General features: G+C 44.0%; 1 protein-coding gene across 3 annotated transcripts in view; it reads left to right on the top strand.

Moving 5' to 3' along the window:
• NBAS (NBAS subunit of NRZ tethering complex) overlaps positions 1 to 14,090 on the top strand; it is a 350,592-nt gene that overhangs the window by 309,642 nt on the left and 26,860 nt on the right. For 2 of the 3 annotated variants that reach the window (XM_039531043.1, XM_039531042.1), the window contains exon 49: positions 16 to 155. In XM_039531043.1, the coding sequence (XP_039386977.1) occupies positions 16 to 155 (140 nt within the window). Of the gene's footprint in view, positions 1 to 15; positions 156 to 14,090 lie in introns of those variants that run through there. The other variant, XM_039531044.1, reaches the window with a different exon arrangement.

Below are 14,090 nucleotides of genomic sequence, written 5' to 3'. Positions count from 1 at the left end.
TTATTTTTCTTGCAGGTAGAGGTAATTGATATTGAAAATGAAGAAAAAAGATATTCTCTCTTCCTGGAACTCCTGCACTCTAGTAACAGTCAGTCTGAGTTTCAGCACTTGGTTTTACTCCTGCAAGCTTGGCCACCTATGAAAAGTGCAAGCATGTAAGTATTCCTTCAAAGAGAAACCTGGCAGAACAGTATGCTCTCTCCTACTTTGATTTTGAAATTGCTAAACCTTTCATGCAGCCTCCGGTCAGTGAATTCAAACAAACCGTTACATAAAGAAGTATAACCATCTTAAATATGCCCTTTTGGAAGGCACACAGAAGACAATTGCGTATGTAGACCAAGAAGTTTCTTCTGAAAAGCATCTTCGAGGAGGCACACATTTAATTTTGCTGATCTCCATGTTTCTTATTAAACTTCAAACTGCCTAGTCCAAATAAAGACTTTATAAATACTTGCTTGATTTGCAAATCAAAGCCTAGCTATCAGCACCCAGTGGAAAACCTGCAGAGAGGAGGGGAGGGAGTGTGTGATTGAAGATTTTCACTCCAGTTCTGGCTCCTTCAAAACTCTTTCTGAAGCTGCTCTTTTGGGCAACGACTGCAGAGACACATTCCAGGGAAGGGCCAAGAGTTGAGGAACATTCCAGTCTTTGTAGGTGACCAGACAATGATACGTTTCTCTTCTACGCCTGCTACCAAGTTGTCCCATCCCAGAGTAAACTACAGGGAAAGGAGGAATGTATTTTAGGGCCACTGATGTCCAGAAAATAAACACAAGATTATTTTTGCAGCATTGTGCACATTCTGAAGCCATTTATATGGCAGGCCATAATTTGCCAATATTTTTGTATCAGTCTTTTGTCTTCCTGTCTACCTGTAGTGCTTCTATACATTCCATTTGTTCAATACTTTGATCATGACTTCTAAGATTTAAAGAGTCTCTTTGTCTCTACATTATGCTGTCAGCAGTCATCCATCCTTCTATTCATCCTTCAAGGAGAGCAATAAAATTAACTTTTTATGGGCTAGCCAGCACAGAGTACCATCTTTCATCTGTCAGCAGTTAGGTGAGAGAGGCTGGTTACTAACTTCCACTTAACTTTGAGTTCCAGGTGCCATTGATCACATTCTGTTTGAATATAGGGAAGACTTCCAAAAAGGCTTGTTTGAAAAATTAAGATATATTTTTATTTTCCTGAAAACTAATACTTTTGTGTGCATTTAAGGTACTGATATGTTAGGGACCAATCTGCAGTGATTATTCAGCTTGAAGCCTTTATCGGTGTTTTTGGGATTTGTGGACTAAGAACTGAACTTATTCTTTACTGCCTTTTCATGAACAAAGAAAGCATTTCTCAGGCATTAAAATGTTATAGGGTGTTCGCTGTCTGACTTGTCCTATATTCACATTGTCATTCCCCTACATATTTTTGTTTTACAAACCTTTAATGCAGTCAAAATGGATCAAAATACAATGTAGAAAACAAAACTTTGGAACAAAGATTAAAGTTATGGACTTTCACAACATGATTTTTCCCCCCCAAGGGGTAGAATTTTACTAAATTTTATGTTTACAGCCTTTGTGAACAATAAACCTGCCAACTAAATTAGTGATTTTATTGTCATCATTTTCATATAATTTTATAATGTTGACAATCTAATTGAAATTTCAGGCCATTATAGTGAAACAGATGTTATTGTTACTATTAGCTATTCTTTCTTTACGAAGGAGAATTAGACTTAGACCTTGGGACTCTTCTCAAGTTCTTCTTTCTCCAGCAAAAGGATGTGTCTGTCTATATCTCCTAAAATGACATCTCCAAATAATTGTTCATTGTTATAAGGCTTTTCAAAAACAAATCACATTGGAGGTCAGTGGTTTGCAGAAAAGCCCTGCTGAAATACACACATTCCCCGAGCCAATTTCGAGAGAGGACTCCCTTTGCATCTCTTTGGTCTTCTGATCTCAGGATCCGTGGCAACACAGCTAGCTCAGCAGCCCCATTGAGACTGGTTCCAGGCCAGCACCTGGTCTCTGCATGACTCTTCCGCAAGGAAACAGCATTATTGAATCTTTCATCTTTACTCATAATTTAGACCTTGCTATAGAGGGAAGTGACCCTCCCCTGATTTGACAGTGATGCTAAAGGTGGCTACAGGGACAGAGAAATATTCCACATTGCCATCCAGTGCTTTTTCCTATTTTGCTTCACAATGCACAGCAAAGGCGAAAAGTATCAGGACCCTTAGTTCATTCATAGTGTGTGTTCTATTCATTTTATCCTCTATTCTTGATGAGCAACTTCCCAATCTTATTTCCCACCTGTTCATAACTTGATTCAGTACAGCAGCTAAATTTGCTCCATGTTTGCTATACTCATTCCTCTCTTTAATAATGCAGATGGGTGAGGAAAAACAAAATGCAGGTTAAATTGTATTCTCTTCCCAACTAATGATCAACCAAACCCCAGTGGTTTGGAGGTTCGTCTTAGTCCCAGTTAGGGCCTGAAGGATAGAGACCTGCATGAATTATACAAATCTTTTAAGTCTAAATAAGTTAGGACCTGAAAACAACTGATAACTGGTATTTTGACAAAGAAATCAGCAGCATTGTGAAAGAATGGGGAAGGGGACAGGCTGAATTAACAATCAGCCTCACATTTAATTTGAATCAATGGAAATGTCAGAATGATTGAAGTTTATGAATTCATGCTAGGAATGAGCCTGCCCAGGATATGTAATAGAAAATTGGAAACTTTTTCCAAAGGCCTATTTCAGCTCCCATCGAGGTCTTTGTTTGAATACCAGTTGATTCAGAGTCCTATAGCCTGATTTTCAGAGATGCCAAACTCCTGCAGTTCCCATTGACTTCAAGGAGAGTTTGAGTTGACTGTATATATTATTAGGGGTGGAATGTAACAGGAGAGAGCAAAAGCAGAAATTGTAATTGCACTGGCGACAGAAATCAATGGTCCGTGAATACCACACTATGAACAGAAATATACAACTGTATGCAGTTTTCCAGCAGTCACCTACAAGCATAGAAATAGCTGCCAACAAGCACTGTGCAGTCTTCTAAGATAGATACAAACCTTTCCAAAAATTCTGCAGTTACCAGGAGACTTGTGACATATAAGCGATCGTTAGCCTGCTGACCAGTAAATTAAAGCCCCTCCTGTGCATCCCAGATTTTCTGTCATGAACTTCAGAGTTTATCCTATGATTAGATTTTTAAAAGGATTCCCCAGATATGGTCAAATATAAATCAGAAATAACTATTTCTTTTATGAAACAAGTTCTTTTAAAGAAAAAAAATGCTAGACTTGTTACCCTAAAGAGTTTTTGTCTCCTAAAAATCAAAAACAAATCATCATTATTATATCTCTACCCTTAGTCCATTAAACATGTGAAAAGAACTTACCCTCTTTATTTTTTTTCCACAGGGTGAATATGTTTGATACTAAAGGATGAACTCACTAGTCCTGTTTTTTCTCATTTTACAGTCAGCAAATTGTCATTTTCTTATTAAATTTTATTTAAAATTAGATTTAAATAATAGAGATTTTTTTTAAATCACAGTTTTTAACTATTAACATTAATAACTCTCCTGAATTAAAGCGCCTCCCATTAAGAACATAAGAATGGCCATACTGGGTCAGACCAAAGTTCCATCTAGCCCAGGATCCTGTTTTCCGTCAGTGGCCAATGCCAGGTGTCCCAGAGGGAATGAACACAGCAGGTAATCATCAAGTGATCCATCCTGTCACCCATTCCCAGCTCATCCTGGCTAATAGCCATTGATGGACCTGTCCTCCATGAATTTATCTAGTTCTTTTTTGAACACTGTTATAGTCTTGGCCTTCACAATATCCTCTGGAAAGGAGTTCTACATGTTGACTGTGTGTTGTGTGGGGAAAAAAAACTTCCTTTTGTTTGTTTTAAACCTGCTGCCTATTAATTTCATTTGGTGGCCCCGAGTTCTTGTGTTATGAGAAGGAGTAAATAACACTTCCTTATTTACTTTCTCCACAACAGTCATGATTTTATAGACCTCTATCATATCCCTCCTTAGTCATCTCTTTTCCAAGCTGAAAAGTCCCCATCTTATTAGACTCTCCTAATACGGTAGCCGTTCCTAATCATTTTTGTTGCCCTTCTTTAAACCTTTTCTAAGTGTAATATATCTTGAATATTGCATGCAGATGTGGGCGAACCATGGATTTATAGAGAGGCAATATGATATTTTCTGTCTTATTATCTATCCCTTTCTTAATGATTCCCAACATTCTGTTTGCTTTTTTGACTGCTGCTGCTCGTTGAGTGGATGTTTTCAGAGAACTATCCACAATGACTCCAAGATCTCTTTCTTGAGTGATAACAGCTAATTTAGCCCCCATCATTTTATATGTATAGTTGGTATTATGTTTTCCAATGTGCATTGCTTTGCATTTATCAACACTGAATTTCATCTGCCATTTTGTTGCCCAGTCACCCAGTTTTGAGAGATCCTTTTGTAGTTCTTCGCAGTCTGCCTGGGACTTACCTATCTTGAAAAGTTTTGTTTCATCTGCAAATTTTGCCACCTCACTGTTTACCCCTTTTTCCAGACCATTTTATGAATGTCTTGAATAGGACATGTCCCAGTACAGACCCCTGGGGGACACCATTATTTACCTCTCTCCATTCTGAACAGTGACCATTTATTCCTACCCTTTGTTTCCTATCTTTTAACCAATTACCAATCCGTGGGAGAGCCTTCCCTCTTATCCCATGACTGCTTACTTTGCTTAAGAACCTTTGGTGAGGGACCTCGTCAAAGGCTTTCTGGAAATCTAAACACACTATACCCACTGGATCTCCCTTGTCCACATTCTTGTTGACCCCCTGAAAGAATTCTAGTAGATTGGTGAAGCAGGATTTCCCTTTACAAAAACCATGTTGACTATTCCCCAACATATTATGTTAATCTGTGTGTCTAACAATTTTGTTCTTAGTTCTATAGTTTCAACCAGTTTTCCCGGTACTGAAGTCAAGCTTACCGACCTGTAATTGCCAGGGTCACCTCTGGAGCCCTTTTTAAAAATTGGCATCATGTTAGTATCCTCCAGTCATTTGGTACAGAAGCTGATTTAAATGATAGGTTACAGACGACAGTTAGTAGTCCTGCAATTTATATTTGGGTTCCCTCAGAACTCTTAGGTGAATACGGTCTGGTCCTTATCAATTATTACTGTTTAGTTTATCAATTTGTTCCAAAACCTCCTCTAATGGCACCTCAATCTGGGACAGTTCCTCAGATTTGTCACCTAAAAAAGAATGGCTCAGGGTTGGGAATCTCCCTCACATCCTCAACCATGAAGATGGATGCAAAGAATTAATTTAGTTTCTCTGCAATGGCCTTATCATCCTTGAGTGCTCCTTTAGCATCTTGATCGTCCATTGGCCCCACTGGTTTTTAAGCAGGCTTCCTGCTTCTGATGTACTTAAAAAATGTTTTGCTATTACTTTTTGAGTCTTTGGCTAGCTGTTCTTCAAATTCTGTTTTGGACTTCCTAATTATATTTTTACACTTCATTTGTCAGAGTTTATGCTCCTTTCTATTTTCCTCATTAGGATGTAACTTCTACTCTTTAAAGGGTGCCTTTTTGCCTCTCACTGCTTCTTTTACTTTGTTGTTTAGCCATGGTGGCTCTTTTGGTTCTCTTACTATGTTTTTTAATTTGGGGTATACATTTAAGTTGAGCCTCTATTATGGCGTCTTTAAAAAATTTCCATGCGGCTTGCAAGGATTTTGCTTTTGGTGCTGTACCTTTTAATTTCTACTTAACTAACCTGCTCATTTTTGTGTAGTTCCCTTTCTGAAATTAAATGCTACTGTGTTGGGCCACTGTGGTGTTTTCTCCACCACAGGGATGTTAAATTTAATTATATTATGGTCACTATTACCAAGCAGTCCAGCTATATCCGTCTCTTGGACCTGATCCTGTGCTCCACTTAGGACTAAATAAAGAATTGCCTCTCCTCTTGTGGGTTCCAGGACTAGCTGCTCCAAGAAGCAGTCATTTAAGGTGTCAAGAAACTTTATCTTTGCATATCCTGAGGTGATATGTACCCAGTCAATATGGGGATAGTTGAAATCCCCCATTATTACTGAGTTTTTTATGTTAATAGCCTATCTAATCTCCCTGGGCATTTCACAGTCTTTCCCCAAATATCCAAACCCATAATAAATGTCCTTTAAAAAACATTTAGCATTGACTTTCTGTTGAAAGCTGTAATACAAGGCAGGATTCTCTTCAGAAACTATTAGTGATAAAGACTGTGAGGTTTTTTTACTTCTTTTTATGGCAATCTGTTGCAGAGCCTTAAATTTTCAAAGGAGTACATGAATTATTTTACTTTGTAAATCCTCTGAAATTCTTCATGCGGCAAATGAGCCACCTGGCAAGTAGAGTTCTTCTCAAGTGCTTGCTCATGTCAATTCCATGTCAGGTGGGGGCATGCCCGTGTGCATGGCTGAGAGATTTTTCCCCTAGTGGTATCTGTAGAGCCAGCTCTGGTGTCCCCTAGAGCCCTGCACTCATTCACCAGGATATGAGACTCCGCTGGCCCTGCACTCTCTCCGTTCATTCTTACCGCCTGTGACCGTCACTGGACCACCTGTATCCCTTTCTGATTCGCAAACTGCTCTCAGTGGTTTCCCTTTCATAGTTTTTGTATATAGTTGTATATACTTATCTGAAGTAGAGTTAGTTAGATGAGTAGTTAAGTTAGAATAGTCAGTGGTCCCTTTAGGGACTTTGTCCCTAGGACAGGGCATGCCCCAGTCCACGGGATTCAAACTGTGTCCTGTTAGTCACAAACCCATGCCAGTCAGTGACCCTCACACAAGCTGTCTGAAGTGTCTGGAGGAATTGTGTGTTAAAGAAGAATGCAAAATTTGCAAGGGCTTTACAACACACACGCAAAAAGACAGACGTTAATCTCAAAGCCCTTCTGGCACTTAGACCAGACTCGGAACCCTCCCACTCCAAGTCGCGCAGAGCACCTCGGCACGGATCCCCCCACGGACACGGTGTTCGCCTCGGTACCGCTCACCATCGCCAGTGCTGTGGAAGTGATACACGAAGCAGCGCGTGAAACATGGGTACTCTCAGCCTCAAAGAAGGACGGGAAAGGGCAGCAGGCAAAGGGCCCAGGTCAGGTCATCTGCCTTCATCAGGACTGCAAGGTTCAGCTTCTCCACCCAGGGCTCCAAGCCCAGTATGGGAACTGCCTCCGACTCCAGGGAGCAGCAGGGGGTCCCATAAACCTTATGGTGCCCTCAGTCTTTTCAAGCGGCGTGGGACCTGATGGCCCTACTGGTGCCACTTACACCACGGGACCTCTCTCCATCAACGGAGCCAATGAAGGCCCCCCTACCCAAGGGGAAGCCTCCTATAGGCCCCCCTTAGTGGTTGCTTGGTCATCACCATTTGCTGAAGAAGTCCTGACATCGATCCACAACTCCATGATCCCAGTTTCTGGCACTGTGTCCTTGGTCTTCTACCCCGCATCCCCAGTCCCTCATTCCCGGTACCTGGCTCCATTGTATGGATCACCAACCTCACAATGTCGGTCCCGATCTCCCCAGTACCAGCACCAGCCTCCTTCCTCACCACCACCACACTGCCGCTCACCAATGCGCCAGCCTATTCCTGGTCTCTGATGCCTCGGTCTCTGTCTCCACATCTCTCTCCTCCAACTAGACACTGGTCTCTGATGTGGCACCAATCTCCAAATCCATCCTCCGGTCACCTTCCCCTTGGCACCACTCAGCCTCGCAGCATAGCCATCAGTGAGAGGCACTGTCAGCACCACTGTTGTACCCGAGAGAGGAGTCGTCCTTGGAGTTGGAAGGGGATGTCAGTTCCCAATCCCAAAGGCTCAGTCAGCCCAGGTGTTGGACTCCGGTACTGACCCTGCAGCAGGTGTCTGACCGCAAGATCATTGGCAACTACACTGGCCGTACTGGAGCCCATGGGGGCTCCCTACAATGCCGGGACCATACTCCTAGCAGTCATCTACAGCCACATCGGTAAAGCGGACTGCGACGCCTCCTGCCTCAGCACAGGAACCGGATTCAAGTTCCAATGCAGGTACCAAGGTACAGGCTTCAGCTGAGGGGGAAGCCTCTCCAGTGGAAGAAGGGGCCCCACCACAGTGTTGCCATCATCCTGTCATCCCCGGACAAGGCAGTCTCCAGGCCCACCCACCCACTCCCAACAGATAACTTTCAGGCCCATCAGAACCTTTTGAAGAGGATGGCCTCAAACTTTGGGCTAGAAGCAGAGGAACTCACAGAGCCCTTGGACGGCCTCTTTGGATATTCTGGTGGGTGTGGCAACATTTCTGGTACACGAAGGAGTGCTAAAAGTAGTTAAGGCCCTTTGGCAGAGCCCATCCTCTCTGCCCCAACATCAAAAAGAGCAGAAAAGAAATATTATGTCCTAGCCCAGGGCTATGAATAGTTGTATTCCCACCCACCCCCCAGGTCTCTTGTGGTGAATGCTTCCACACCTAAAAATAAGGACACAAGGAAACTCAACTTGTTTGGAAGAAAAAGTTATTGCATGGCCAGTCTCCATGAGTGTTTCTGGGGAGATATAATTATAACATTTGGGACTCCGTGGCCAAATTCAAGGACTCCCTGCAACAGGAGTTCAGACACTAGTTTCTGTCCATCTTTGAGGAGGGCAAGACAGTGGCCAGAGCCTCTCTCCAAACTGCATTGGATGTGGCTAATTTGGTGGCCAAGTCCATGGCCTCTGTTGTATCCACCCAGCAGGGCTCCTGGCTGCAATCTTTGGGGCTGTCTCAAGAGGTGCAGCAGTCCATTCAGGACCTCCCCTTCGAGGGCACTGCTCCATTTTCGGAGCAGACGGATGCCAGGCTGCACAGCCTGCAAGATTCCTGTGCCACGCTTTGCTCCTTGGGCCTGTACACGCCGCAGGCCTCGAGGAAACACTTCTGGCCGTCATCTCTGCCCAGATTCTCGGGTCCACAATGGCAGAGCTCCTACAAGGAAAAAGACAGGGGCTTTAAACCCTTCCAATCCACTCTGTCCCCCTCAGCTGCCCAGTTTGGCCCTGCATGTCACTCAGGTGGTCCTCGGCAGGCATTTTGAGGGTGTGCCCAGGACAGAGTTACAGTTTTGTCCCAGAATCCATCCCTCCATTTATTTTGGAACAATATATTTCCCTTATTTGCTGCATGGGCCAAGGTCATCTTGGACTGCTGGGTGCTCAACACCATAGCACTTAGCTAGACCCTGCAGTTTTTCTCCATCTCTCCTACTATCTCCCTTCCCCATCCCTCTTCAGGGACCCTTTTCACAAGCATCTTCTTGTCCAGGAGATGGAATCCCTCCTATGTCTGGGGTCCTTGGAGATTCCTCAAGTTATGAGGGGGAAAGGGTTTTACTCCTGGGAATCCTGAAGGCCAAGGGGGACCCCAGATGCATCTTAGATCTGTGTTGCCTCAACAGATATCTCAAGAAGTTGAAGTTCTGCTTTGTCTCCCAGGCCTCAGTCATCCCCTCTCTGGATCCAGGAGACTGGTATGCCACCCTTGACTTAAAGGACATCTAATTCCATATTTCTGTCTTAGAATCATAGAAGGTTAGAGTTGGAAGAGACCTCAGGAGGTCATCTAATTCAACCCCCTGCTCAAAGCAGGACCAACCCCAACTAAATCATCCCAACCAAGGCTTTGTCAAGTCGGGCCTTAAACCACCTCTAAGGATGGAGATTCCACCACCTCCCTAGGTAACCCATTCCAGTGCTTCACCACCCTCCTAGTAAAATAGTTTTCCCTAATATCCAACCTAGACCTCCCCCACTGAAACTTGAGACCTTTGCTCCTTGTTCTGTCATCTGCCACCACTGAGAACAGCCTAGCTCCCTCCTCTTTGGAACCACCCCCCCTTCAGGTAGTTGAAGGATGCTATCAAATACCCCCACACACACTCTTCTCTTCTGCAGACTAAATAAGCCCAGTTCCCTCAGCCTCTTCTCATAAGTCATATGCTCCAACCCCCTAATCATTTTCACTGTCTTCTACTGGACTCTTTCCAATTTGTCCCCATCCTTTCTGTAGTGGAGGGTCCAAAACTGGACACAATACTCCAGATGTGGCCTCACCAGTGCCAAATAGAGGGGAATAATCACTTCCCTCGATTTGCTGGCAATGCTCCTACTAATGCAGCTCAATATGCCATTAGCCTTCTTGGCAACCAGGTCATAGTGTTGATTTATATCCATCTTCTCATCCACTGTAATCCCCAGGTCCTTTTCTGTAGAACTGCCGCTTAGCCAGTTGGTCCCCTGCCTGTAGCTATGCATGTGATTCTTTTGACCTAAATGCAGGACTCTGCACTTGTCCTTGTTGAACCTTATCAGATTTCTTTTGGTCCAATCCTCCAATTTGTCTAGGTCACTTTGGACCATATCCTTACTCTCCAGTGTATCTACCTCTCCCCCCAGCTTAGTGTCATCTGTCAGCATGCAGAGGGTGCAATCAAACCCATCATCCACATCATTAATGAAGATGTTGAACAAAACCGGCTCCAGAACCGACTCCTGGGGCACTCCGCTTGATACCGGCTGCCAAGTAGATATTGAGCTGTTGATCACTACCCATTGAACCCGATGATGTAGCCAGCTTTCTATCCTCCTTATAGTCCCTTCATCCAATTCATGTTTTTTAAACTTGCTAACAAGAATACTGTGGGAGTCCGTATCAAAAGCTTTGCTAAAGTCAAGGTTTATCACATCGACCACTTTCCCCATTTCCACAGAGCCAGTTATCTCATCATAAAAGGCAATCAGGTTAGTCAGGCATGACTTGCTCTTGGAGGAGAGGAAGGTGATCAGGAATAGTCAACATGGATTCACCAAGTGCTTCAGAATGGATTCGTTGAGGACCTGCTCCATGATTTTTTCTGGGGACTGAGGTGAGACTGACCCATCTGTAGTTACCTGGATTCTCCTCCTTCCCTTTTTTAAAAATGGGCGCTATATTTGCCATTTTCCAATCATCTGGGACCTCCCCCATCGCCACAAGTTTTCAGAGATAATGGTTTTCCATGGCCACAGGAGATTCCTCCATTTTGTTGTGGGGCAGTGCCACTACCTATTCACAGCACTGTCCTTCATCCTGTCGTCTGCTTTGAGGGTCTTCATAAAGTGCATGGTGGTGGTGACCGCTTACCTGAGGTGCAGATGTGTTCAAATCTATTTCTACCTTGATGACAGGCTTGTCAGAGGCAGGTCACAGGCCCAAGGGCAGCACAGCCTTTCTTTGGTGGAAGACACATCAGGATCTAGGCCTGCTTGTCAATAAACAAAAATCAACTCTGACCGCAGTTGAAAGAATAGAGTTTATAAGAGCAGTACTTGACTCCACCCACGCCAGAGCCTACCTGCCAGAGCCCCGATTTCGGGTTATGTTGGATCTCATCAAGCATGTCAGAGCCCACCCACGCACGACTTCCCAGGTATACCTCAAGCTGCTGGTTCACATGGCTGCATGTACCTATGTGGTTTGACACACGCGGCTACAGCTCAGAACTCTACAGACGTGACTGGCATTGGTTTTCTCCCCCAGCAGACACGAGTTGGACTTAGTGGTCGCAGTTCCATCAAACGTCCTGTGATCTCTGGCTTAGTGGACAGAACCACAAGCTGTTTTGGAAGGGGTCGCATTTGTAGCTCTGCTCCCATGAGTAACTTTGGTCTCTGATGCATTAGAGCCTTTCACCCTCCTGTCCAGGGCAGATCAGTCTTTGGTCACGACATGACAATCAAGTTCCTAAAAGGTCTGGACAGGCTATACCCACAGATTCATGATCCCGTTCCTCATTGGGACCTAAACCTGGTGCTATCAAGGCTCGCAAGTTCTCCTTTCAAGTTGCTGGCTTAGTGTTCTCTGCGGCTCCTCTTGTGGAAGGTTTCCTTCCTGGTGGCTATTACTTTGACCCATAGGGTCTCCAAGATTAGAGCATTGACATCTGAACCCCCTTATATGGTGTTCTACAAAGACAAAGTCCAGCTGCGCCCCACTCAGCCTTCTTACCTAAGGTGGTGTCACAGTTCCACAATAATAATGACATCTTCCTGCCGGTTTTCTTTCCGAAGCCTTACAAGATGAACGAGGAGTGTCGGTTACACTCTTTTGATGTTAGGCAGGCCTTAGCCTTCTACATCAAGAGGGCCAGACTCTTCCATAAGTCAGTGCAGCTGTTTGTCACAGTGGTGGACAGGATGAAAGGTCTGCCTGTGTCCACTCAGAGAATCTCCTCGTGGATAACTGCCTGTATCAGATTCTGTTATGAACAAGCAGGGGTGTTACTACCAGCCATCATGACTGCCCATTCCACCAGAGCGCAAGCATCAGCAGCAGCCTTCCTCACGCAGGCACCAATCCAGGGTATCTGTAGAGCCACCACCTGGTCTGCGGTTCATACCTTTGCGTCCCACTGCGCCGTCACCCAGCAGGCCTGGGATGATGCCAGCTTCAGCAGAGCAGCTTCAGCAGAGCAGAGCATGATGGTGAACTCTGAGCCCACCTCCAGGGATACTGCTTGTGAATCACCTAACATGAAATTGACAGAGCAAGCACTCGAATTAAAAATGGTTACTTACCTTTCGTAACTGTTGTTCTTCGAGATGTGTTGATCATGTCCATTCCATGATCCACACTCCTTCCCCACTGTCAGTCAACAGCAAGCAGGAATTGAGGGTGCAGGGCCGGCGGTGGCTCATATACCGGCACATTAGCACGGGTCTCCAGGGAGCACCAGAGCCAGCCCTATAGATACCACTAAGGGAAAAATCTCCGGCAGCCATGCACATGGGCGCACATACACCTAACATGGAATGGACATGAGCAACGCATCTCAAAGAACAACAGTTATGAAAGATAGATAACTGTTTTTGGTGTGGTCTAGGTTCACAGATGATCAGAAAAATATATCATCATCTCTGCTTCCTTCAGGCCTGTCAGTCTGCACTTTCTCTCGTCTCTCCCCAAGTGGTCACTGACAGCAGTGCTCAGAGTTCCTCTCAAAGCGTCTCTGGAAAGGCTGCCGGCATTTCCTGTCCTCTTTTCCTTACAACCATTGGGACTTCATTTCTCTGCCTCTTTTCATACTCACATACCAGTTAATCCTGCAGTCTAGCTTTGTATCACATTTGTTCCTGAAATGTTACTTCTAGAAAACCTAGGCTGTGCTGGTAATTCCACAGGCAGTGAGTATCCGCTTCATTCCTTTTGGACAGAGCGGTTAATCGTTTCTTTTTGAGTGGTGAAACTAGTAAAAACAAATTTTTGACTGGGTTGAAAAGGAAAACTGAACACCCAAATATAGCAATCATTCCTTGTCGCGTAGTTTGCCTCTTCTGGAGCTCCCAAACATTTGGTTCTGGCTGCCTACATGTATCTCCTGTCTCTTGCATACTGTGTCACGTTCAGATCTCCCAGTTACGGTTCAACGTTCAGCAACTTTTTCTTTGCAATTGCTTAACGCTTTTCAGCAGGATTTTGTCACTGTGTTTTATTTTATTTTTTGTTCAGTTTTACCCCCACTCCTTTATTAAAGAGACAATACAGTGTTACCGAATCTTGGGATTTTATCACAAACTTTGTGATATGTGGTGTTTTTCCTCTAAGCCCCAGCTGTGGAGTCCTCTGAATACATGAAAATCACAGTTTTCATTTTAAAAGCAGTATATTTCTAGCCCTTCTTATTCAGGAGGAAACCTTGATAATGTGACCTGAGTATGCCCTAAAGACTCCAAAACCAGTAGACAAATAAAAGAAACGCCCCATTTATTTTTTTAAATGTCATGATTAAGCCAGTTTCATGTTTTGTGAGGACCTGACTCATGTTTCAACACATGTGTTTGGAAAGATTACAATGGCAGTTTTTTGTTCCTCATTTTCTTAAACAGGCAAATTAAATGTTTCCTTTCTCTTTACATCCTTATGTGACATGTTTAATAATTATTTAGTAGATGTGATTGTATATGACATGTTAAATATTTATTTA

This window comes from Mauremys reevesii, linkage group 3, assembly GCF_016161935.1.
Source record: "Mauremys reevesii isolate NIE-2019 linkage group 3, ASM1616193v1, whole genome shotgun sequence".
Classification (NCBI taxonomy): Eukaryota; Metazoa; Chordata; order Testudines; family Geoemydidae; genus Mauremys; species Mauremys reevesii.
Note: the sequence above shows the minus strand (reverse complement) of the source record. Positions and strands in the feature narration are given on the sequence as shown.